Source organism: Neophocaena asiaeorientalis, unplaced genomic scaffold (genome assembly GCF_003031525.2).
Source record: "Neophocaena asiaeorientalis asiaeorientalis breed wild unplaced genomic scaffold, Neophocaena_asiaeorientalis_V1.1 scaffold71, whole genome shotgun sequence".
Classification (NCBI taxonomy): domain Eukaryota; kingdom Metazoa; phylum Chordata; class Mammalia; order Artiodactyla; family Phocoenidae; genus Neophocaena; species Neophocaena asiaeorientalis.
In genome coordinates, this window is record NW_020175439.1 from 2,082,970 (window position 1) to 2,110,278 (window position 27,309).

General features: G+C 36.6%; 1 protein-coding gene across 5 annotated transcripts in view; it reads left to right on the plus strand.

Annotated features, from left to right (window-relative positions):
• The window catches only part of TCF12 (transcription factor 12), a 377,241-nt gene that overhangs the window by 270,918 nt on the left and 79,014 nt on the right, over positions 1-27,309 (plus strand). For all 5 annotated transcript variants that reach the window (XM_024767779.1, XM_024767777.1, XM_024767778.1 and 2 more), the window contains 2 exons: positions 22,820-22,955; positions 26,702-26,754. In XM_024767779.1, the coding sequence (XP_024623547.1) occupies positions 22,820-22,955; positions 26,702-26,754 (189 nt within the window). The remainder of the gene's footprint in view (positions 1-22,819; positions 22,956-26,701; positions 26,755-27,309) is intronic.

The following is a 27,309-nucleotide window of genomic DNA, read 5'->3' on the forward strand; positions in this document are numbered from 1 at the left end:
CACAAAAAAAAAAAAAAAGCATAGGTTAAAGAAAAAGAGTAGACAAGCCACAATCTGGGAGTCGATATTTGCAAAACATATATCTGACAAAGTACTAGTATCCAGGATATAAAAAGAACTCCTACAAATCTATAAGGTTACCCAAGGCTTCTCCAACTTTTCTTTTTATGACAAGGTTAAGTGCAGTTGATGAACAAATTTCCAGTCCCTTCTAGACTTTTAATTCTATTATAATTTCAAGAATAGGATCATTTCTAGTTGGTAACATGACTACAAGCTGTTACATAAAAGATACCCATGGTGTAGCTACTTCTTTTTCCTTCTTTCTTCCTCCCCCCGCCACCCACCCAGTAATACTTTTTCTCTTTAGGAAGACAGGTTTCCTTAGCCAGTGACAACTAACAATTTTAGAGGTTGAACAGTTACTTGATGGGGTAATTTCTGACAGCATACTTAGAGAAAACCGTAAACGATGAGGCCAGTGGAATAATTATCTAGCCTGAGATATCCATAAGTATATACAAAAGTCTTAATTCTGTAGAGGAGGAAAGTTTTCTTCAACCCTCTTAGAGTTCCTAGTTGGATCTGAAAAGCAAACTGACAAAGACAGATTAACAGGAGAAAAGCTTACATATTCATTTAATATAAGTTTTGCATGACACAGAAGTCTTCATCAGGAAATGAAGACCAAAAGAAACAGAGCTATGTACTTTCATGCTGTTTGATGAAGAGTAGGCATTATGGATGAATATGATATAGATTAAGAAGTATGAGGTAATTATAAACTGGGGGAAACTTAGTAAGGCCTGTTTGTTAGAATTCTTCTTGACATCCCTTTTTGTTTGGACGTAAGGATGCTCCTTTTTTCTGTGTATCGGGAAGGCACATCTCACGTGAGGATAGCCTGTTCCAAGGAAGAAGGGCTGGGGTGGGGGTGGAGGGTGTCAGAGTGACCTTCCTGGTTCTATCAGTTTCCCAAACTCCTCAGCTTAAAATATTCAGTATGCCAAGATACCATATCTTGGGGAGTTGTATCCTGAACTCCATCATTCATTTACTCTTAAAATTAAGTTTTTAAGTTGTTAAGATGGAATTTTTAATGCATTTTAAATTATTTCAATATCTCCAATTGTTTAATCACTAGATATAGTTTGGTTTGACGTAGTTCTTTTACAAATTTCTATAAATTTATTATTTTATTTTATTTTTTAATTTAATTTAATTTTTTTATACAGCAGGTTCTTATTAGTCATCAATTTTATACACATCAGTGTATACATGTCAATCCCAATCGCCCAATTCATCACACCACCACCACCACCACCCGCTGCTTTCCCCCCTTGGTGTCCATACGTTTGTTCTCCACATCTGTGTCTCAGTTTCTGCCCTACAAACCAGTTCATCTGTACCATTTTTCCAGGTTCCACATATATGCGTTAATATACGATATTTGTTTTTCTCTTTCTGACCTACTTCACTCTGTGTGACAGTCTCTAAATCCATCCATGTCTCATCAAATGACCCAATTTCATTCCTTTTTTGGCTGAGTAATATTCCATTGTATATATCTACCACATCTCCTTCATCCATTCATCTGTCGATGGGCATCTAGGTTGCTTCCATGACTTGGCTATTGTAAATAGTGCTGCAGTGAACATTGGGGTGCATGTGTCTTTTTGAATTATGGTTTTCTCTGGGTATATGCCCAGTAGTGGGATTACTGGATCATATGGTAATTCTATTTTTAGTCTTTTAAGGAACCTCCATACTGTTCTCCATAGTGGCTGTATCAATTTACATTCCCACCAGCAGTGCAAGAGGGTTCCCTTTTCTCCACACCCTCTCCAGCATTTGTTGTTTGTAGATTTTCTGATGATGCCCATTCTATCTTTGTCTGGTTTTGGTATTAGGGTGATGGTGGCTTCATAGAATGAGTTTGGGAGTGTTCCTTCCTCTGCAATTTTTTGGAAGAGTTTGAGAAGGATGAGTGCTAGCTCTTCTCTAAAACTGTTAGAATGCACCTGTGAAGCCATCTGGTCCTGGACTTCGGTCTGTTGGAGGATTTTTAATCACAGTTTCATTTCATTACTTGTGATTGGTCTGTTCATATTTTGTACTTCTTCCTGGTTCAGTCTTGGAAGGTTATACCTTTCTAAGAATTTGTCCATTTCTTCCAGGTTGTCCATTTCATCGGCATAGAGTTGCTTGTAGTAGTCTCTTAGGATGCTTTGTATTTCTGTGGTGTCTGTTGTAACTTTTCCTGTTTCATTTCTAATTTTATTGATTTGAGTCCTCTCCCTCTTTTTCTCGAGGAGTCTGGCTGATGGTTTATCAATTTTGTTTATCTTCTCAAAGAACCAGCTTCCAGTTTTATTGATCTTTGCTATTGTTTTCTTTGTTTCTATTTCATTTATTTCTGCTCTGATCTTTATGATTTCTTTCCTTCTGTTAACTTTGGGTTTTATTTGTTATTCTTTCTCTAGTTCCTTTAGGTGTAAGGTTAGATTGTTTATTTGAGAATTTTCTTGTTCCTTGAGGTAGGCTTGTATAGCTATAAACTTAGAACTGCTTTTGCTGCATCCCATAGCTTTTGGATCATCTTGTTCTCATTGTCATTTGTCTCTAGGTATTTTTTGATTTCCTCTTTGATTTCTTCAGTGATCTCTTGGTTATTTAGTAACGTATTGTTTAGCCTCCATGTGTTTGTGTTTTTTACCTTTTTTTCTCTGTAATTGATTTCTAATCTCTTAGCGTTGTGGTCAGAAAAGATGCTTGATATGATTTCAATTTTCTTAAATTTACTGAGGCTTGATTTGTGACCCAAGATGTGATCTACCCTGGAGAATGTTCTGTGTGCACTTGAGAAGAAAGTGTAATCTGCTGGTTTTGGGTGGAATGTCCTATAAATATCAATTAAATCTATCTGGTCTGTTGTGTCATTTAAAGCTTCTGTTTCCTTATTTATGTTCATTTTGGATGATGTGTACATTGGTGTAAGTGTGGTGTTAAAGTACCCCACTTATTGTGTTACTGTCAATTTCCCCTTTTATAGCTGTTAGCAGTTGCCTTATTTATTGAGGTGCTCCTATGTTGGGTGCATATATATTTATAATTGTTATATCTTCTTCTTGGATTGATGCCTTTATCATTACGTAGTGTCCTTCCTTGTCTCTTGTAACATTCTTTATTTTAAAGGCTATTTTATCTGATATGAATATTGCTCCTCCAGCTTTCTTTTTTTTTTTTTCCAGCTTTCTTTTGATTTCTATTTGCATGGAATATCTTTCTCCATCCCCTCACTTTCAGTCTGTATGTGTCCCTAGGTCTGAAGTGGGTCTCTTGTAGACAGCCCATAGATGGGTCTTGTTTTTGTATCCATTCAGCAAGCCTGTGTCTTTTGGTTGGAGCATTTAATCCATTCACATTTAAGGTAATTATCCATATGTATGTTCCTATGACCATTTTCTTAATTGTTTTGGGTTTGTTTTTGTAGGTCCCTTTCTTCTCTTGTGTTTCCCACTTAGAGAAATTCCTTTAGCATTTGTTGTAGAGCTGGTTTGGTGGTGCTGAATTCTCTTAGCTTTTGCTTGTCTGTAAAGCTTTTGATTTCTCCATCAAATCTGAATCAGATCCTTGCTGGGTAGAGTAATCTTGGTTGTAGTTTCTTCCCTTTTATCACTTTAAGTATATCATGCTACCCCCTTCTGGCCTGTAGAGTTTCTGGTGAGAAATTAGCTCTTAACCTCATGGGAGTTCCCTTGTATGTTATTTTTCGTTTTTCCCTTGCTGCTTTCAATAATTTTTCTTTGTCTTTAATTTTTGCCAATTTGATTACTATGTGTCTCGGCGTGTTTCTCCTTGGGTTTATCCTGTATGGGACTCTCTCTGATTCCTGGTCTTGGGTGGCTATCCACAGGCTGCAGAATTGTAATTCTTCTTGGTTCTGCTGTCTGCCCTCTGGTGGATGAGGCTATCTAAGAGGCTTGTGCAAGTTTTCTGATGGGAGGGACTGTTGGTGGGTAAAGCTGATTGTTGCTCTTGGGCAGAGCTCAGTAAAACTTTTAACCTGCTTGTCTGCTGGTGGGTGAGGCTCGGTTCCCTCCCTGTTGGTTGTTTTGCCTGATGTGACCCAACACTGGAGCCTACCTGGGCTCTTTGGTGGGGCTGATGGCAGACTCTCGGAGGGCTCATGCCAAGGAGTACTTCCCAGAACTTCTGCTGCCAGTGTCCTTGTCCCCATGGTGAGCCACAGCCATCCCCCGCCTCTGCAGGAGACCCTCCAACACTAGCAGGTAGGTCTGGTTCAGTCTTCCCTGGGGTCACTGCTCCTTCCCCTGGCTCCCAGTGCGCACACTACTTTGTGTGTGCCCTCCTAGAGTGGATCCTCTGTTACCCCAGTCCTGTCGAAGTCCTGCAGTCAAATCCCACTAGCCTTCAAAGTCTGATTCTCTAGGAATTCCTCGTCCCGTTTCCAGACCCCCGGATTGGGAAGCCTGACGTGGGGCTCAGAACCTTCACTCCAGTGGGTGGACTTCTGTGGCATTTCCAGTCTGTGAGTCACCCACCCATCAGTTATGGGATTTGATTTTACTGTGATTGTGCCCCTCCTACCCTCTCATTGTGGCTTCTCCTTTGTCTTTGGATGTGGGGTATCTTTTTTGGTGACTTCCAGTATCTTTGTGTCGATGCTGCCCAGTGTCTTTATGTCAATCACTGTCCAGCAGCTAGTTGTGATTCTGATGTTCTCACAAGAGGAAGTGAGAGCACGTCCTTCTACTCCGCCATCTTGGTTCAGGGCCACACATTTCTATAAATTTAAAATAAATTCCTTAACAAGTATTTCAGATGATATGCTTTATTTCAAACCTACTTTTAATCAAATAATGAGTTTGCACTGATTTAATGGGACATATTACACATATCTGTATCCCGCAACATAATGTATTCATTGTATTGTAACATTTTATTAACCAGATTTTGCAATCTTAGTGTGTTTTATTTTATTTTTAATAAAAAGAATCCCTTATTCCCTACGGACTATTGTACCCTTAGAAATTATAGCATTTCCAATTCAGAGAAATTTGTTGCCACTTCTGTTTTAAGCAGACCAAGTTCACTTACAATTTAAATGCTTCATCTTTTTTCTCATGCTTTTTTCTCACTGGGTAAAAAAATGTCCAAAAAAAAAAAAAGACTTCACAGCCTTCCCTGGTGGCACAGTGGTTGAGAGTCTGCCTGCCGATGCAGTGGACACAGGTTCGTGCCCCGGTCTGGGAAGACCCCACATGCCGCAGAGCGGCAGGGCCCGTGAGCCATGGCCGCTGAGCCTGCGTGTCTGGAGCCTGTGCTCCGCAACGGGAGAGGCCACAAAAGTGAGAGGCCTGCATACCGCAAAAAAAAAAAAAAAAAAAAAAAAAAAAAATTCCACAAAAAAAAAAATTCCTTAAAAAAAAAAAAAAAAAAAAAAAAAAAAAAACTTCACACATTACAAAACTTGCTTAAAAGAGAAAGAATCTTATCAATAAGTATTTGCTTACTTTATTATGTATAAGGAACTGGGTCAGGCAACAGAATAAAAGAATTAGTATCAGTCTTCAGGAAGCTTACATTCTAATTGGGAAGACCAACTATGTACACACAGAAAGTTAACTAAAATGATAAGGTGACCCGTATTAAATCTCAAGTAGCACAAATGTAAGTTAGAACTCAGAAGATAGAAAAATGAATGCGATTTTGATACAGAGAAGATTTTGCAAAGGAAGTACAGAACACTGAGATCTTGGAGGATGGGTAAAATTTGACAGAGTAGACAGGAGAACATCTTGGGGAAAGAGAACATATGACTAATAAAATAGAAGCAGTAATATTCAGCACATCTTACTGCTTCTTCCTTAATTTTCTCCCACCAAAAGTATCCGCTTTGTGAAGGCACCGTCAGTGGCTGCTTGTTTGTTGTATTTACAGCGCCTCGCTCTGTGCCTGACAAATAGAGGCTATCAACGAATACCTTTTTATGTTTTAATTGGAGTATAGTTGCTCTACAGTGTTGTGTTAGTTTCTGCTGTACAACAAAGTGAATCAACTGTATGTGTACATATATCCCCTCCCTCTTGGACCTCCCTCCCACCCCACCCCGCATCCCGGTTACCACAGTGAACACCTTTTGAATGAATGTATTTGGAATATTTATTTAGGGAAACAGTGTGAGATGTGTGAACTGTAAGGATGATGCTTGGATACCTAAACAAAGAGTTTATATTTTATCCTGTAAGGGTTTGGTATTGGACACGAGGCATAATAAAAAATACAGGTGTTTCTTAGAAAAGTTAAGCTTTAGTTTACTATTTGCAAGAGAATTTATAAACTGGTGACAAGGGAACTATTTGAAATCGTATTGCTCTAGACTACATATCAAGAACAATGGGATAGGTAGTTTAGACAGATCTTAGTTATATAACAGCACATTGCAGGTGTCGAGATAATTTTTAAAAAATAAAATCATGACCTATAGCTATAAAAATGAACATGTATATAGATTGTATCTCATCAGTGAAGAAGTCTGTAAGGTGTTAGAACCAGTTCAAAGGAGAATCCAAAAACAGACAAATTCATAGATCAAAATTATGGAAATTAATATTCAAACAGAGAGGCAAAATGGTTTTTTTTCCTTTGGAGCAGGGTGATAGAGGTATTGAGGGTGGGGAAAGGTCTTTCATCCCTTTACTGGACAGAATTTTTTTTCACATGTACATATAAGAATTATTTTTCATTGCTACTAGTTATGTACAATTTAGAGAGTTGTAAAATAGCTCCCATAGAATGAGAATCAGGTAACCTAGAAAGGTATGCTCTAGACCAGAGGTCAGCAAACTATCGCTACCAGCCAAATATCTCAACCCCTTGAATAATTTTATTAAAACATAGCCATCTTCATTCATTTATGTATTGGCTATGGCTTCTTTCTTGCTACAAAGATTGAGTTGAGTAGTTACAAAGAGACAATATGGCCCACAGAGCTTAAATGTCTTCTATCTGGCCCTTAACTGAACTGACCCTACTCCAGATAATGCATAATATTCCATCAAAGCATGCTTTTTTTTCAACGCAGGTATGTGTTTCTGACAATTAAGAGAATCAGGGTTTTCATATGCAGCCAATCCTACACTAACCTGTTGTTTCTCCAGGATGATTAATTAAAGCTAGTTGTTTTAAACAGCAGTTGGGATATTTCTTTACATAACAACAAACCTAATGATAGAGACCTTAGCTTTAGGCTAAATTATTAGAACACAACATTTAGAGCCAGGAAACTGGTGTTGTATACCATTCTGAGCAAATGTATTTCTAAACAGGCATAATCGCCTGTTAGAAATACATTTTACTATTTGCAGATAGTAAAGTAACTTGCAACTCTGGCATATAGAGAATGATTGACGGACAGAGGGCTATTTAGTTTTAAGAAGGGAGGACACCAGTAACTTGAGAAGCATCTTCAAATATTTGAAGCATAATTTAGGTTGTTCTGTAACTTTTAAGGTTAAAACTTTGGACAATATGTAGGAGTTAAGCAATTCTGACTTTAATGTAGTATAAGAAGGAATATTCTCCTAGTAGAGAGGATGGAATATTCAACCTTGGTAAATAGTGACTTTCCTCTTGGTGGCTATGTTTGAGTAGAAGCTAGACATTCACTTTACTGGAATTTTTATACTAGAGGGATTAGAGCATCTGTTGTTTGATTGAAATAACAGACCTTATTGAAGTTTTCTTCTAATTCCGTGAGCTCTTTAGTGACAAGTAAAAAGCTTTTCAGGAGGTGTTGATGATCCATCTGAGGTTGGAGACCAAAAATTAACTATTGATATTCATCTATATGGTTTTATACATGTTTTAATTCCCCCAGCAATATTGATTCATGAATGTTATCGTTTTGTCAGTAGACCAGTAGTTTAAAGCATATACAGTGGTAAGGAGTGGGAATTTTAGACTCTTCGCTTGGACTGTTATTTGGTCCAAACCAGAGCTTTCTCTTTTTATCACACCAACAATTATTGAATTTCTAATCTTGTTTTTCCTTTTCTGAGGCCAATTTTTGGGTTCTTCTAGCCAGTTTTTCTGAGTTATCTTTTGGGGGAGTATCCCTTTGGACCATGACAGAGATTTGGCTGCTGCTGGTGCCTTTGAGGGCAACATTTCTTTTGGAAATACCAGCAAGGTGATTTCCCTCAGCCTCCAGCAAGTCAAGTTTAGAATGCCCCATAATCTTAATAATAGCTAAAGTGGCAGGTAAAAGTATTACATCTAATAATTTTAAATTTTATTTAAATTTTTTAAATTGTAATTTTATTTCTGCTGAAAGTAAGAAAGCCATGTTGCTTCCACAACACTTGGAAATCATGAGCTACTCTGAGAAGCATATCTACTATCAGTGTAAACACTGGCAAATTTTGTCCTTGGCTAAAGTACAAGCCCACGTAAGAGTATATAATTCAGCCCATTGGGCCTAAACAGAAGGGAAGAGGTTCAGAGACAGGAACTCTTGAGCTTCACTAGAGATCCTCAGTATTTGAACTGTTTCAGTACTCCGAGGCATGGGCTGCTTTATAGTCATGGAGTTGAGCACTAAGACTGTGGTTCTAGTGTCAGTTAGGACTGGAAGAGATTCATCCCAAATCTGGAGAAACATTTCTCCAAGATGATTAAGAGGGAGAATTGGGAAGAGCGCCTGTAGTTCGTCAGAGCCCCTACCATTGAGAATTGGCAGGATGTTGGAAAGGCTAGTTAGAGAGCTAAAGGTGCCTAAAGCACTTAAATTTATAACAATCTCTTTTTCAAAGTCCTGGCTTTTTGTAATAAAAACAAAAACTAGGAGGGTTTTTACTTTGTTTAGGAGCTTTCATTTGCTGGAGTTGAGGATTAAGAATTTTGTTCATCTTCCTTTTAGGTGACTGCTCTAGAGTGTGAGAGAGCTGGTTTACCAGATTGCCTAAATCTGGAGTGGACATAGTTTCCCATTCCATCCTGGTCCTTTTTACTAGAAGGGAAAGGTCCCGGTTCAGCCCATTAATAAACGTAGAGTTAAAAGTTCCTCAGGTGGAATCAACATATGAAGTGTTAGACCCAAACGGTCTACGAGGGATTCCAACTCGCCCAAGAACCGCCAAGAGTCGAGAGCCGCTGCAACACGCAAGAGGTTTATTAGGAGCCGATGCACCGGGGTTCCCTGAACCTCACGCAGGAGGCCGATGGGGAACCTCTAAAAGCGGAATCACATACTTTTTATAGGTTTATTTACTCATAGGGCGGGTATATTCTCACAATGATTGGGTAAATGTGGTGACTTTTGAATTCATTGGCTTAGGAACTTTTGTCCCACCTTCTGGCCGTTATAGTTGTCTGTTCATTGTGGCGGTTAGGGCGTATACCTGTTACGGGCAACTGGAAAATTACCCGCTGTCTGGCAAGTCCCCGTCAACTGAAAAACTCCAAGAATTGGTTTCGATAGGGAGAAGGAGTGGCGCACGATAGGGAGAAGAATTGGTTTCGATAGGGAGAAGGAGTGGCGCACGATAGGGAGAAGAATTGGTTTACGGGAACAAGTGAGGGGGTGGAAAGTCCCTAAAGGCCCCACAGAAGGAAAACCAGAATTTTCTTCAAAAACAATTTGAAGGGCTTCCCTTGTGGTGCAGTGGTTGAGAGTCCACCTGCCGATGCAGGGGACACGGGATCGTGCCCCGGTCCGCGAAGATCCCACATGCCGCGGAGCAGCTGGGCCCGTGAGCCATGGCCGCTGAGCCTGCGCGTCCGGAGCACCGCAACGGGAGAGGCCACAACGGGAGAGGCCACAACAGTGAGAGGCCCGCGTACCGCAAAAAAAATAAAAAATAAAAAATAAAAATAAATAAAAACAATTTGAAGTCGATTGTAATAGTCATGAACAGGTTCATCAGATTTTTGTGTGCGAGTCTGAATTTGTTCCAATCAACAGGATTCGGAAAAGCCCCAGGAATTGCTTGATGAAGTCACCTAGTGATTGCCTGAGCCTGATCATATAATAAGTTAGTGGGCTGGTCCCCCAGTTGCAATTCTAGAGACCTTTCAGGATTTTCCCAATTAGCAGTTTTCAGTACTGGGTCTGGCCTTCACTGACAAGTATATAAACTAGTTGATATAATTAGAGAAACCAGGTTGATAAGTTTGAATGACTATATTAAATTCTTCAGCAAATCTGTGAGGATCTTTAGTTACTTTGGGAAAATATTTGACTATGGCTCCCAGTTCAGCTTTGGTCCAGGGAATATAAGAAATTAAGGGTTTAGCCTCTGGATCCTCAGAAGGCTTAATTTTAAAGGGACAGGTTCTGACAAGTTCAGAAGAAAAGGGAATAGGTAGAGTTTCAGAGAAAAAGGGAAGTTCAACAAGAGAAATCTTACCTTAAAATCTTATTTTGCAGAGAGGCAATTTCAGACTCCTGATAACATTGGGAAGCCTCAAAATACCGATTAAAATAGGTATTCCCCTCAGTTCTCAAAATTTTTGAGCGGTTGTAGTCATTCAATTTAAAGGAAATTAAAGTTGGGAATTTTAATTGTTCCCCATAATGGCCATTGATATTCTAAATTGCCTTTGGTCAGGTTGGTCCATTTAGTTTAAAATGTGCCTGAGGAAGGTTCTTAAACATAAAATCAGCCTGAGTTCCTGTAAGAGGGGGTGCCCTCAAAATACTTAGATAACTGGGATCCCATTCCTCAGAGGTTTTTCTCTAGAGTTAAAGAATAATTTTTCAAACTGCCCAAACAGCTCAGTTCAAACAGCTTGAAACTCGAACAACCAGCAAGCTTATATCATCCAGTTAAAAGGAAACAGCTTTGTCCTAGAGGAACGGGGCCAAAGATTTTTCAACAAGTTTCCAGAAAACAGCCCCTCTTTCATAGGAATGGGCCATTGGCTCAACTGAAGCGGTTTCAGTGAAGCAGTCCCTGTTACCAAAGGAATGGGTGGACAGCTTGTCAGCCAGCTTTAGTTGAGCCAGTCTATTCTCAAAATCAGACTGGCGTGCCAAACAGGTACTCACATACAGAGCAAGGCCTTAACCAGAAAGGTGAAACCTTAAAATAGATCCCAAATAAAGCCTGAAGACCTTCAGACTCAAAGAGGGTAAGAGCATGGATCCAGGAGAAAGACATACCTTCAAATCTCAGGGTCAGCAAGAAAATCAGTGAGCAAAATGGACTCAATTGTGAGTACCACACCTGTTGGCTTACCAGCCCCAGAGTCGTTGGGGGTCTTCTCTGGTCTCCCTATGGGCCACCAAAATGTTGACCTAAAACAAATAGAGTACCAGATATTTCTCCAACAAAAATGGGTTTATTTGGGATCAGCAAAGAATTGCAATTCAAGGTCTGTAACCATGGTGAGCCACATGCAAGTCTCCCACAGCAAGGAAAGGAGAATGCTTTTATAGAGGGCGAAAAGGAAATTGGGAGGGCTGGAGTAAACGAGTTCATGGCTTTTCGTTGGCTGAGTCCTTGTCAGGAAAGAAGAGGAGTCTTTCTTCTTTCTCTGGACTCTGTTATCGTCACAGGTGGTGAGAGCTCTCCCTTCTGATCTCTCAGCTCTGTTTAATTGAGGTTTCTGTTTACGTTTTACAGGTGCAACTACTAGTAGGGGAGTGATGGTGCTTTAAGAATAGATTATGTCAGAATTGAATATTGAACTTAAAAATTTCAGAAGTCGAGTGGTTCCCCATACCAACACCTTTTCAGGAGTAGATTATTCGATGGTGATGGAGGATTGTTGGAGTCAGGAATGTTATGACATAAAACTGGCTGTTGGATCAAATGTTGAAGCTATCCAAGAGATGATTCACTAATAAAGGAGCATGTGAAAGGGCATGCACAGTGGCTGGCACACAGTAGGCATTCAAAAAATGTTTGACTCTGAATCCTGCGATCCAGGAAAGGGTAGTAAGCCATCATCTGCCTTCAGGGTGAGCCGGGCTTTGTGAGTTGTTTGGAACAGAGGTAAAATAAACTGTTTTGTGGGAGTTATGTCTCATCATGAAGTATGAACAGTAGGCAGTTTTAATTTCCTGCTTCTGTTAAAAAGCCAGAGAGAGTTAGATTATGCAGAGGTAACTTGGCAGGGGGAAGAGGCATTGTTTCTTTGTTCCTATTCCCTCCATAAAACTTGCTAATTATATTTTTCGTGCTACTCAGTGCTGTTTCAGAATATTGTTTCAAAGATCATTATTCTTTTGTAAACTTATTTCAGGAGAAAGGAGTGTTAAATAATGGCTAGAGATTAGGCACCATCCTGGGGAAAAAAAGTGAAAAAAGAGGTGACCACAGACTGGATATTACATGTTAATAAGGGATTGTTATCAGTTTGGGGGATGTAACAAGAGCTGAGAGATGGAAGAATAAATGAAGTAGAAGCAGCAGAATACTGACAGTTGTTGAAGCTGCGTGAAAGGTATATAAAGAAAGGTTTATTACACTTTTTTTCCTACTTTTGTTTATATTTGAAAATTCCCAAAATAAAAAGTTTGGTTTTTAAAAAGATGTCCAGTATAGAATGTTTCATTTCAAAAAGTATTACATGCCTAACTGTAGGCCTAGTGCTATATTGGGTTTTGTGTTACCCTTAATTGTATTCTTGAGAATGCAAGGTATGGGAAAGAGGGTATACTCATTTACTAGATGTGAAAGCTAACATTAAACAGAAAGGGAGTGGCTTCAAAGTATTAGAACTCTGCTGAAAATCTTAGGACTACATAACACCATTTCCACAGAAGCAAAAGAGAAATGACATTTCCTTATCTCTTGTTCTTCTTATGTTGGTTAACATCTCACATAGTTGGCTGCTTTGTATTCATAAAAGAAAAGGCTCAAAGGCATACTGGTACCTTTACAGGAAGTCTTCCAGAGGGCCCTATTTATCAAGGAAGTTTCTAAATTCAAACAGTCAGAAAAACTGCTCACTTAGGAGAAGACATGTTTAGAGTATGCTCACTACTAACCTCATGGGAGTCTGCCTTCAGGACATTCCTATAGCATTTTTGAAAGTGGGGACTCTCCTTATGGAAGCCTATAAAATACCACGTCGTTCTTAAATTATTTAAATACTGGATATATTAAAATAGCTTTTATTTTTGCTGGGTTTTTTCATAGTTCTTTTATTTCTGGGAGGTCTCTTTTATCAATCTACATCCCAGATCTTCCTACTTTGTTATCTATCCATTGGCTGATACAGGATTCAGGAGAAAAGTTCAAAGAAAAAAAATAGTGAAAATGAAATAATAAGATGGTAAAATTTCCCTCTGTTTACTGATAATTAAGGAAGATTGAGAAACTTAAACTGCTGAGATTGCCATGTTTTAGTAATTTAATAGTATATAGGTAGTTTCTTTTCTTCTCTTTTTTCTTTTTTCTCTTTTTAAGCCAGAAAGATTGGGCTGATTGTGTTGGCAGGATGCATTTGATAGATGACTGTCATTATCTTCTCAAACCTGCATGACACTTTAAATATTGAAAATGATAATTAAATTTTCAAGAGACCATGTTGAGATTATAAGATTTGGGACTTGTAAAAGAATGAGCATAGCAGTTGGCTAGTAGTGGTGGCTGGTGTGTTTTTATTGACCTAGGAAAGAAATAGAAGCATCTCAGGTTTTCTTTTACTTTGTTTCCTTGTACATCCCTCCCCACCCCCTCCCCCAATTAATATATTGTCCAAAATGTTGGTAATGACTTGGAACTATTCAGGTTGCACAAAGCATTTAATGAAATCTTATCTTAGACAAAACACTAGAGAGGATCATAATTAATGTCTCATTTTCTGCCAGTTGCTATTGATTACTCATTCAAGATCCCTTTGTTCTCAGAATGATAACTGTAGTTTGCATTGCTATCTAATGAGATTCTCAGGATAGAATTCTTTAACAACTTGCTGATAATTGCTAATATACCCCTGGAATTTCAATGTAAATTAATTTGCATAATAATACAATTATTTCACAAATGTCTGTGTTTTCCAAATTCAAGATTTATTACAGCCTGTTTTTTAATCATTTGTAGAAAGTTAACAGAAGACTGATACATTATTAAAGCCCAGCATTTATATTTTGCCCTGAGTTCCCCTTCACCCTCTGAGATTTTGATTTGGTTGTGACATGAGGTGAGAGGCTTCTTTGTCATTTTCAATTCCCCTGTCTCTGAAACTTCAGATGGACTCACAGCTGAACTGTACTGTGATGTTTCTAAATTAAAAGAGCAGTTGCAAATATAATAATACTATACTAATTTTGCTTTTAGAACAGTTTTCTTTCTTTATCCCTCAGTGACGAAAGAATACATGGTACAGTATAAAGAATTCATCTGATAAGATCAGGAACAAGACAAGGTTGCCCACTCTCACCACTCATTCACATAGTTTTGGAAGTTTTAGCAGACGTAGAGAATGGACTTAAGGATGCTGGGAGGGGGAAGGGTAAGCTGGGACAAAGTGAGAGAGTGCCGTGGACATGTATACACTACCAAACGTAAAATAGATAGCTAGTGGGAAGCAGCCGCACAGCACAGGGAGATCAGCTCCAAGCTTTGTGACTACCTAGAGGGGTGGGATGGGGAGGGTGGGAGGCAGACAAAAGAGGGAGGAGATATGGGAACATATGTATATGTATAGCTGATTCACTTTGTTATAAAGCAGAAACTAACACACTGTTGTAAAGCAATTACACTCCAATAAAGATGTTTAAAAAAATAAATTAAATGAAATATGGTATTTTATTAATTTGAAGAAACTTCAAATTCCAGAAGAGTAGAGAGAATAATATAATAAACTTCAAGCCTCTAAATTTCTTCTTTGAAAAATAATTTATTTCATATATATTTAAAGGCATTAAAAGAATACAAAGAGCAAAAAATAATAATAATCTAGGCTATCTTAGTGTTTCAGGAATAACCCTTTATTAATTATCTTCGGTAATTAGGTACATTTTTCACAGATGGAGTTGCTAGATGACTGTAGAAAAGATTCTTTTCTCTAAGCATGTGTTAAGAAATTTAGTGCTATGTCATTTCAGAATACTAATTCTGCCTTGAATAAGACAGCAGAATAAAACTGCTTTGTCTATTTCTGTATCCTCTGGGATACTTTGGTATTCTTTTTGCCTTAGATACCTCCAGGACAAGATCAATAATGCTTCTCATTTGTTTCAGGCAGGCAGAAAAATCAATAATATGAGATGATATGTAATTTTATTTTAGGAAAAAATTCAGTAGTTTATTATGTGTACTTTAGTTTTACCAGAATGTTTGAAGGATCAAATAAAGGAAAAATACATGATTTTGTCAGTGGTAGAATATCAAAATGTTAGGCATATATAGTTTAGCCCTTGATTTTTAAAGTCAAATTTACCATTAGTTCCACGGGTATTAATTTCTTAGATTATCAAGTCCTTGTGGAGAAAACCTTGTCTTAAACTTATTTTGTGTTTCTTATAGTACATTTTCTTATAGAACATGTTTCTTATAGAACATTTCATTTTAGTTAACAGCATAAAATATCATCTTGTGTTCTTAGAGGAAACAATTTCTCCTACATTTACTTTGCCTAATCATTTTGACCATGATACAGGTAAAATGGGGAAATGGTTATTTTTATGATTAGGACAGCTGAGTGAAGGGCAGCTGAATAAAGAACAACTTCTATATCTTTTTTGGCACTAATATTCACTGGAGAAAAAGAAGACAGTATTTCCTAACCACATCTCCAGGTTTGGCAACAATAAGGGGAAAAGTATATCAACGGTAAAATTGGTAACAAGGAAACTTTTTTCCCTAAAAAAAACGTGTTCTTCTTTTTCTTCCTTTATTTCATGCATATGTACAAAAACCTACCAGTATGTATTCTATAGGTAACTCAGCTTTAGGATTATGGTTCACAGATTCATTTATAGGTCACTTATATTTTTTTAAGTTAATCTTATAAATGGTAATTGGGTTCCTGGACAACTGTGGAAGTTTTATTGTATTGAGGAAAGAGCCTCTTCAACAGAACTAGATTCAAGTTAGGTTCCACTGCTTGCTATTTGTATAACATAAAATCTCTGTACGTAATGCTTAGTAAGATTGCAGTAAATATTAACTGAGATGGTACATTTGATGGTGTGCTAGTGGATCCTTGATATTTAGTCTGATTTTCTCCAAGTTTTTATTTTGAAAAATTACAAACTCACAGAAAATATACCAGAATAGTACAGTGAGCATCCAGGTACTCTTAATCGAGTTTCATTTAACATTTCACCATATTGGTGCACATGCATTCTTTTTCTTTCACTCAATATGTGTCTGTAGATGTTTGTATGCTAAATGTGAGCTTATGCACACAAATACACACACTTCTGCTGAATTACTCTGAGAATAAGTTGGCATTTTTCTGTTTATTCTTGGTCTAGGTTGATACAGTTTAAATCTGTCACACTCTTTGGATTTAGCCTCTAATTGTCAATCCTTTCTCTGGGAGCCTATTCTCTTTTCTATTTCCAATATCCTATCTTACTTTAGCCATTGGGAGTTGCAACTCAACCGTCTTGGATTCAGGGCAGACGAGGTCTCCTTACTTAGGAGAAAGAGTTTGTGCCCAGGAAACAATTTTTTAAAATGCCACTCATCTTATTTTCATTCTTTGTGATACTTAGAATATGGTAACCTATGGAGGAAAAAAAATGAAATGGAGTTTTTACTTTCTCTAGGGCCTACCACCATGCTACTCACTTTTACTTAAGCTTCATTTACTTCTCGCAGTGATCCTGTGAAATATTAATATAACCAAACAAAACAGATGCATTAATGTTAGATAATTTGCCCAGGATCTTACAGTCAGGTTTTGAACTCAGGGTAGCTAACTCCAAAGCCCATGCTGTTTCCAGGACATCAAAGTTTTTATACACATTTTTTTTACTTTTAGGAATATAAGAAATACATTTGCCTATTCACCTTTTAGATTGTTTTATGCTTCTTTTAGTCTTTATTATGACTATTACTGGACTTCTTTGAAGAAATAACTTACTGGCTACATTTTATTCATCTGAAAGTTTATCTGTCTTTATCTTACAGCTTTAAGCAGACAGACTTCTTAACCATCCTCCAAACTCAGCCCTTTGTTTTGCCATTAAAGCATTACGTAAGGGATCAATTAATATTTTCTAAAAAGGGCTACATAGTAAATAAGGCTTTCCAGATCATACATTGTCTGTTGCAACTACTCAACTCTTCCACTGTAGCACAAAAACAGCCATAGCCAATAATATATAAGTAAATTGAGACTGTGTTCCAATAAAAGTATTTTCCAAACAAGCCCAATTTGACCTGTAGGCCATGGTTTGTTGACCACTAGTATTAATCATCATCTTATATGCTCATTAGAATGTATATGCCAGGGAAATGTTGAAAGGAACACTGTTAAGAGATACATGAATGCCCATCTCCTCTCACGTATTTGTTTGTGTGGGTACAGTGACCAGTTTTGTATGTACCTTCTACATGAGAAAACACAGATGAAGTAATAAGTACAGCAGGCACCTCAAAACATGATATCATGAAAGTCAGTTTGCACTGAGCAGGGAACATCCTATTAAAAGACTAATGATGTTTTTAAGGAAAAATTCAAGGTACATGACCCCTGCCCTCAAACATGTGGTAATAATATGTCCCATCTAGCATACTCTAGCCATATTCTAATTGCTATTTGAGGAATGTCAAATGTGCCTAGCACAGGCAAAAAAACAGAAAGAAAGAAACACAAAACAGATGTAACAATGGAAATTTTAGTATAATGTGTGGGAGACTTGATGATTCCTGGGTCACACTATTCTCACACAAATAACATAATCAGGAGATCTACTTCTAATGGTTTGTTATAGAAATAGAAAGGATACATGTGTCATTTACATTTATATTAATTGTTTCTCATTTTTATCATTTCTCCTAGAGATTATTGTCTTAAGGGGAGCTATTTCTCCTTCATGTCTGTTAGTCAACACCTTTGTTTCCTAATCTGTTGAACCTTGTATCTGTTGGAATTTGTGTGATTAATGCTAAGTAATTACATTGATATTATGCAGTCTTTTCATATACACATCATATTGTCTAGTGATTGAAATCCGCTTCTCACTTTCCTCTTTTGTAAAAGAAGATATCAACTCTAGTCAAAGAATCACTTACCTTTTGAGAAGTCTGAAAAATTTGTCTTCTTAATTATAAACATTTCTGAAAGATGCAGTGATCTTTGGGTGATTTAATATACTGATTACTTCATGTGTGCTCCAGCATTGTTGAATAGGCTTTTTTTGAAAAACTGAAATATCGAATATCACATGAAGAGACAGTATAGCAAAACGTATGAAGTGCATGAAAGCAGTGATCAGAAGGAAATTTATAGTTGTAAATGTCTACATTGAAAAAGAAGAAAGGTCAGTAACCTAACTTTATATCATAAGAGCCTAGAAAAGAAAAGAAAACCAAACCCAATGCTAGCAGAAGGAAGGAAATAATAAAGATTAGAGCAGAAATTTTTTTAAATAGAGAAAAGGAAAACAATAGAACCAACAAAATCAAAAGTTGCTTCTCTGAAAAGATAAACAAAATTGACAAACCTTTAGCTATACTGACTAAGAAAAAAAGTATAATTACTAAAATCAGCAATGAAAATAGGGAACATTACTACCAACCTTACAAAAATAAAAGGGATTATAAAAGAATACTGTGAACAGTTGTATGCTAAAAAATCAGACACTGTAGAAGAAATGGACAAATTCCTAGAAACATACACACCACCAAAACTGAAGAAATAGAAAATCTGAACAGAACTAAAACAAGTAGATTGAATCGGTAATAAAAATCCTCCCAAAAAAGAAAAGCACAGGACCAAATGGTTTCACTAATGAATTTTACCGATCATTTAAAGGAGAATTAACACCAATCCTTCTCAAACACTTCTTAACTCATTCAACGACGCAAGAATTACCCTGATACAAAACTAGAGATATCACAGGAAAAAGGAAACTACAGACCAATATCCTTTTTGTATATTAATGAAAATTTTTCTACAAAATACTAGCAAGCTACAAATCCACCACCGTGTTAAAAGGATTGCACACCACGACTAACTGGGTTTTATTTTAAGAATGCATGTGTATTAGACATATGAGAATTGGTCATTCATTAATTAGAATGAAAGGGGAAAAGTCACTCAGTCATCATCACATTTGATGCAGAAGAAGCATCTGACAAAATCCAACACCCTTTTATGATAAAACACTTCACAATACTAGGAATAGGCAGGAACTTCCTCAATTTGATAAAGGTCATTTGTGAAAAACCCACATCTAATACCATGCCCAGTGGTAAAACATGAAAGCCTTTCCTCCTATGATCAAGAACAGGACAAAAATGTCTACTTTCACCACTTTCATTCAACATTTTACTGTATGTTCTATCCAGAGCATTTAGGCAAGAAAAAGAAATAAAAGACATCCAAATTGGAAAGGAATAAGTAAAAGTATCTCTGTTTGTAGATGATATGATCTTTATACATAGGGAATCTATAATAAAATTATTAGAGCTAATAAATGAATTTAGCGAAGTTTCAAGGTCAACACACAAAATTTAGTTTTATTTCTTTACGCTGATGAACAAACCAAAAATAAAATTAAGCAACAACTCAACTTACAGTATCATCCAAAAGAATAAAATACCTAGGAATAAATTTAACTACAAGGTGTAAGACTTGTACACTGGAAACTGCAAAGCACTGCTGAAAGAAATTAAAGAAGACCTAAGTAAAAGGAAAAATATTCAGTGTTCATCCATTGGAAGACTTATTGTTGTTAGGATGGCAATACTCCCCAAAGCAATCTACAGATTCGATGCAATCCCTATCAAAATTCCAATGGCATCTTTTTGCAGAAATGGAAAAACTGATCCTCAAATTTATATGTAACTTCAAGAAATCCCGAATAGCCAAAACAGCATTGAAAAAGAAATGTAAAATTGGAGTACGCATACTTTCCAATTTCAAAACTTAACACAAAGCTACAGTAACCAAAACACTGTGGAACTGGTATAAGGTAGACATATAGACCCATGTGATAGAATTGAAAGTCCAGATAGAAACCCGAACATGTATGACCAATTCATTTTTAACAAGGGTGCCAAGACCACTGAGTTAGGAAATACCGTATATCCACATACAAAAGAATGAAGTTGGACCCCCTACCTTACACTATATACAAAAGTTAATTCAAAGTGCGTCAGTAATCTAAGTATAAGAGCTAAAACTATAAACTCTTAGAGGCAAATGTACGGATAAATCTTCATTACCTTGGATTTGACAGTGGATTCTTAGATATGACATTAAAAGCACAAGAAACAAAGGGAAAAATAAGTTAGACTTCATCAATATTAAAAACTTGTGAATCAAAGGACATTATCAAGAAGTGAAAAGACAACCTACAAAATGGGAGAAAATATTTGCAAATCAGATGTCTGATAAGGGTCTAATATACAGAACAGAACATATGAGAACTCTTAGAATACCACAGCAGAAAGGCAACTCAATTCAAAAATGGGCAAAGGACTTGAATAAACATTTTTCCAAAGAAGATACACAAAGGACCCTCAAGCCCAAGAAGAGTTGTTCAGCATCATTAGTCACGAAGGAAATGCAAATCAAAACCACTTTACACCATGAGGATGGCTATAATTTAAAAAACAGAAAGTAACAAGTATTGGTAAGGATGCAGAGAACTTAGAACCATCATACAATGAAGTGTAAAATTGTGCAGTCACCATGGAAAACAGTTTGGCAGTTTCTCCAAAAGTTAGACAGATTTTGCCACGTGACCCAGCAACTCCACTCTTAAGTGTATAACCAAAAGAATTGAAAAGAGATACTCAACAAATACTTGCACACCAATGTTCATAGCAACACTATTCACAATAGTCCAAAGCTGGAGGAAACCAAAATGTTACATCAATGGATAAATGCATAAACAAATTGTAGTATATCTGTCCAATGGAATATAATTCATTCCTAAAAAGAAATGAAGTACTGATACATGCTGCAACATGATGAACTTCAAAAACATTATGCTAAGTGAAAGAAGCTGGATGCAGAAGGTCACATATTAGTTATTCCATTTATATGAAATATTCAAAATAAGTTAAATCCACAGAGACAGAAGCAGATTAGTGGTTGTCAGGGGCTGGAGGAGGGGAGGAATGGAAGTGACTGTTTGAATGGGTATGGAGTTGCCTTTTGGGGTGACAAAATGTTCTGGAACTAGATGGTGATGGTTGCACAACATTATGAATGTACTAAATGTCACTGATTGGAAATTTTAAAATGGTTAATTTTATGTTATGTTAATTCCACCTTAGATTTTTAAGCTGAAACATAAATATTACTTAAAATTATTAAATAGTGTGACAAACTGAAATGAAAGTCTTTCTGGAGGCAGGGACTGGACTATTATGACTAGCAGTATAAAGTTCTACTGATTCTTTCTAACCAGAGCTGAGGTTTATTTCTCAGTACCTTTATGATGCTCAGTAGCTGGAATGACAACTACCAACAGTATGGTGATAACAGTAAGGGGTATTATTGACTGGGAGAATAGTGAATATATGAGAGAAATCACAGGTCTTTTCATTTGAGAGCATCTTCTCAAGTATATCTAACACCCTTTCCAATTGAGGTCTTCCTTTTCCCTCAGCTACCAGAAAGGTTGAAAACAAATTCTGCCAAATTAACTTCATTTGCTTTATGACACGGTCAATTCGTTAGTAGGTCAGGGCTGCTGAATCTCTGGATTTCAGTGAAGTGCTTGACACAGTTTCATGACATCACTATGACATACATTAGGGCTCTCTCCTCAGCCTTGTCATCCTGGACAAGGATAAAAATGGATGATTATTATGGATCAAATATAACAAGATGAATTTTATCAGAGATAAATGTTAAGTCTTGTACTTGGAACCAAAGAACACAAACTGAACAAAGAAACCATTGGAGGGACATGACTTAAGAGCAACTTATACAGTAAAGAGTAACAGGGTGTGATTACTCTTAACCTCTCAGTATGAGCTAGCTAGCACAAATGGGTTGTTTAAATGTAGTGTTGAAAGCTACTCTGCATTAATAAGGCCACATCTGGGGCATTATTCTCCATTCTCCTTTGCAAGAGACTTTGACAAATGGAAAATCTAGAGGTCTGTATCAGAGATGGTGAGGAGGACATTCAAACCATGTCATGAGACACAGTTGAAGAAAACAGGAATGGCTAGTCTTGAAAATATTGGCACTCTTCAAACAATGAGAGCTTTCCAAAAAGGAAAAAAAAAATGGAAAAAAAAAAAAATGGAAAAAAAAAAAAATGGAAAAAAAAAAAAATGGAAAAAGAACAGAATTGACTACCTTTTGTGGTCATGAAAGCATTCAAGCAAAGACTGAGTGGCCATTTTTCAAAAATGTTCTTGATGATTAAAGAGTGGAACTGCATAGTAACTGAAGTATCTTTCAACCCTCAGAGTGTATGGATCTACATAATTACTAGAAAGCAGGCAACATGAGGATGGGGAAAAAGAAAATACAGGTTTAAACTAATGGTCTAATAAAATTCAAGTAAGTACTTAGATACTTCCTAAATTCAAGGGTTTGTTGAAGTTACTATAGATAGTTCAGGAGTGATGTCATTTTCAGATCTGGGTTCATAATCAATGAGAAGATAACTTGTTTTTTTGGCCTTGTTTTATAGTCTAGTCTCCTGAGACAAGATCTAGGGCTTGGAAGCCCAGCACAAATCTCTTCTTCAGGAAAACCTGGGACACCGTACTACTCATTCTCTGCCACAAGTTCCAGGAGAAGACCACTCCATGACTCTGCAGCACTTGGTAAGTGTATCACACAACAAACCCCATTTTACAAATGTTTCTTCCCTACCCCACTCCCCCTTAGTCTATGCTTCTGGCTGTACTTTTAATTAGAAGAAATTTGGTTTCTTGGGTATCACGATGATATTGGGGCTTATTTACATAAAATAATATATATTTAATAAAAATATTTTTATTTGGTCATCAGTATAAGAGGAACTGAATAGTGAAAAATGGAACTTTAAAAATGGGATTAGTTTTTCCTCTTATAATAAAAATGTCATGTACTAATATTAACACCTTATTCTTGACTAAAATTGATATAATGCTCAACAGTTCACAAAGTGGTTTTATAGTATACATTCTCATTTCATCCATACAGCAGTCCTAGTAGTCAGTGGACGTATTACTAGCTTTAACATAAAATTGAGGCTCAAAAGAGGACACATTCATATAACTAGAGGTGATTTATGCAGGATACAATTTAAGATTTTCTGACTCCAAGTCCAATGTTCTTTGCATATTAGTTGCTTCTACTCCCCACTTTTTAAAAAATTGAGGTAAAATTAGCATAACAATTATCCATATTAAAGTGTACAATCCAGAGACATTTAGTATATTTACAAAACTGTATAGCCATCATCTCTAGCTCCAAAACATCACCTCAAAAGGAAACTCAGTAACTATCAAGCATGCAAATCTCATTTTCTTTAGCTTCCTTCTTTTATGTCTTATACATAGCCTAACCAGGCCAATCTGTTTTGTGTTGCTGCTTACAGCAAGCCTCAGGTATACTCTGACACCCTATCCAGTCAGTGTTTAAATGTGGGAATTTTTGGTTATTCTTACCAAAGAATCCTTTATATAAGAAAATTGAAGTTATAAAGCATGTTTATATTAAGGATAGACCAGCTTCTGAAATAAACATAGTCCACCAAAAGAAAGTATGTCCCAGTTATTTGTTCCACAAATACTTGTTGACACCCCTAATTTGTATGTCTACCTCTGTCAAACCTAAATTTTGGTAAAATATCCCTAGCCTTTGGGTCTAGAATATGCTTGAGGGTGTAAAAGGGCACAGTGATGGATTGTCATACTAGGCATAGAAAGCTCTGGTTAGATATGCCCACCGCTCAGTGTTATGGGTGGTTGAGTATATGTACTGTTAGCTCCGATGATTTAGACCACTGCACTCATTAAGGAAATGGTAAGTTAACGTATCTTTTCTCCATCTCCACTTTTGTTTCCCACCAAATTAGTTAGAGTAAGAACATTCTTTTGAGTCTAGATGTGGCGGTGTCACTCTAGAAAAATATCTGTTAGTATGCTATGTGAGCACACACTGTGATAAAAAGCACTAATATAGACCAGTATACTATTACTAAGAGTTCAAGGAGGAAATAAACTGTTGGAATACTGAGGGCAGGGAAGGGGAGTGGATTTCATAAATACTCAAGCTTTCCAGAAATTAAAGCTTATATATTCTTCATTTTCATTTTGATTATGATAATGCTAGGTACTATGGATTATTTCTTCTATGCCAGGTACTGTGTATACATACTGCATCTTTACAAAAACTCTATGAGGTTATAATATTAACGTCATGTTGCAAATAAGGAACCAAGACCCTGGAAGCTAAGTAACTTAGCCAAGCCTTGGTATCCAGGGAGGTGCACTCATCTCCTGGGTGAATACCGTTTAGTGGATTATTATTCCATTCTTTATTGTTATTTCTCAGTCTTAGACACTCTTTCTCGGCATTGCAGTTATCCATAAAATCTCTGAAAGGACTTCAGAGATAATCTACGCCAATCTTAGCATCTTCTCAAGCTATTTAGATGCTTTAGGAAATCAACATTCTGCAAAACAGTATCTAACTTATAATACTCTTGCCACAGTTTTTAATATAAACCTAGTAATAATGGCTAAAATTTATTGTGTCATTTTCTGTTAGGCACTTCCCTGAGCATCTTCCTGTATTATATTTATTGCAATAACTCCAGGAGGTTATTGTAGGTAACTGAAGTTCTAAGAGGTCAAGTAACTTGCCCAGGCTCACACAGCTGCTGTGTGATGAAGCTGAAATTTGAATCCAATCAGCTTACTCTCTTAACTCTTACACTTTGAAACCTCCCAAAAGTGAACTCTGTATCCTAAGTTCATGATTTTGAATCCAACATTATTTATATAATTGTAGAGTGGCAGCTAATGATGAGATTAAAAAGAAAAATTTCCATTCCCATGGCAGTGAAGAACTGTCCTTATCTAAACAGCAATGTAATTCTACTGCTAACTACCCCAAAAGAGAGTGATGGGCTCCAGACTGATAGGAACAGTTCAGTTGACTCTCTTGGTATGTATGGAGTGTGGCTTTTGCTCAAGGGATACGGTACTAGTTGTGAAAAGTTGGGTTTTAGAAAAGCCTCACAAAGAACAAAAATTTTGCCTGTAAGTTTTATAAATATAGAGTGTGCCAGATGTTGTTTATCTTTGGCACTTTGGTTTTAAGGAAATATAGGCTGCCTCTTGGGGTAGGGAATAGATGCTAATAAGTGTTTTTTTCCTCTTTTTATTGTATAAAATTTTCCATGTGCTACTTACAAAGTTGCTTTTTTAGCTTTGCAGCCTCCTGGGATATTCACTATAAAGATTCCCAGCCCCAATTTAAATGGGTTTCATTCTTTCTTAAACAACTGCATGTTTTATTGTCATATCATTTATGACCCAGGAAAATACCATTTTTACAGTTCTAATTTTTACAGTTTTCAAAAACATTGTAATTAACACCAGCCTTCTTATGCGTTCTCTCTTCTTAATAGTGAACCCCTCTGAAAAATCCTGAATTTGATCCATTATTTGTGTACGATTGGAAAGGTGCAATTAACACCATTTTTTACAATAAATAAGATGAACAAGTATTAAATTTTACAGATAAGTAAAAGTAAAATACCAAGTAAGGTCGTTAGGCATATGAAAATATTCATATTCTCCATTATATTAATAAATAATTTGTGTCTTAGAAAGAAATATACTTTAGTTATTTCTTGGAAATAAATATAAACATCCAAGGATAAAATTGTATAATAATTAGTGCTGAAGTTGCAGTTTTAACCACACATTGTTAAAGTAAATGTTCTTATAGATACTTATAGGATGATATCATACATGACAATGCCTGTATCTAATAGTTTATGTAGCATATCTCAGATATTATTATAACCTTAATTTTTCAGTTATTAAATTTTATTTCAAATTTTTAACATAATACCTCGTAGCATTAGCTTTTAGTTTATTTAATATGCTTTTAAACCTAATTCTCAATGTGATATGAACACTAAATTTGTGTCTCTCTTAAGGAGTCATTATTAAACTGACCTGTTGTACCAAATGCCCCTCTGCAAATGAGCTGAGATAAATGATGTAAAGTGCCTAATATGGAACCTTGCACATAATAGGTGCTTAAGGAATATTATTCCCTTTTCTCACACATGCTTATTGGTTTGTTATTTTCTTTCTTGTTTTACTTTGCTGTCATCTTCCCAAACTTATGGGATATGTATTTCAGAATATGTCACTTCATTAGGAGTACCTGTTTTGCACTGGAACCAGTTAGAAAGAATGAGACCCCTATCCCTGTATTCCCTTACTTACTTCTAAATGCTGGAAGACAAGAAAGGTACTAGGAGGAAAAATTCTTTCCTGCTCATTTGAAGTCTGAAACTTTTCTAATATAAATGCTGATGAAATATACTGTTTCCCACGTGCAGATCCTTTGCAAGCAAAGAAAGTCAGAAAGGTGCCTCCTGGCTTGCCTTCTTCTGTAAGTACCCATTTTTTTTGACTTTGTGGTAAACAAACTGATATCACGTATTCAGTATCTGCTGGCTGTAAGGATACATTTGGTTGGTATCAGTAGGCACACTTCACATAGTAACTGTTCTCTACTTAATGGAATCACTGATTGAGTTAAATCCAAATTCAGTGTTAGGTTTTTAAGATTTCTCTTCAATGATTTGTAGCTTACTCATATGCTTTTACTCCATGGCCCTGTCATTTGAATTCCCCTCTTGGGAAGAGGACTAGGCTGGTAGCTGTCAAAGAAGATCTCCTGTACAGGTCTTTTGATGTTTAATTAGTCATTATGTTGCTGAACAGGAGGACAGACAGAGATTAATAGCTGAGAATCTTAGAAATTTACATTTGTAATAATCCCAATGGAGCTAAAGACATTAAGATTCGGAGGACATGTTCGGCTCAGCTTGCCTCAGTAGGACTGAGGTTATTAATATGCATAAATCACCAAGTCAGATGTTCATTGTGAAGCCCTTGTGGATTTTAAAGCCTTCATTAAGCCTTTCCTAACTTCAGCCTAGCA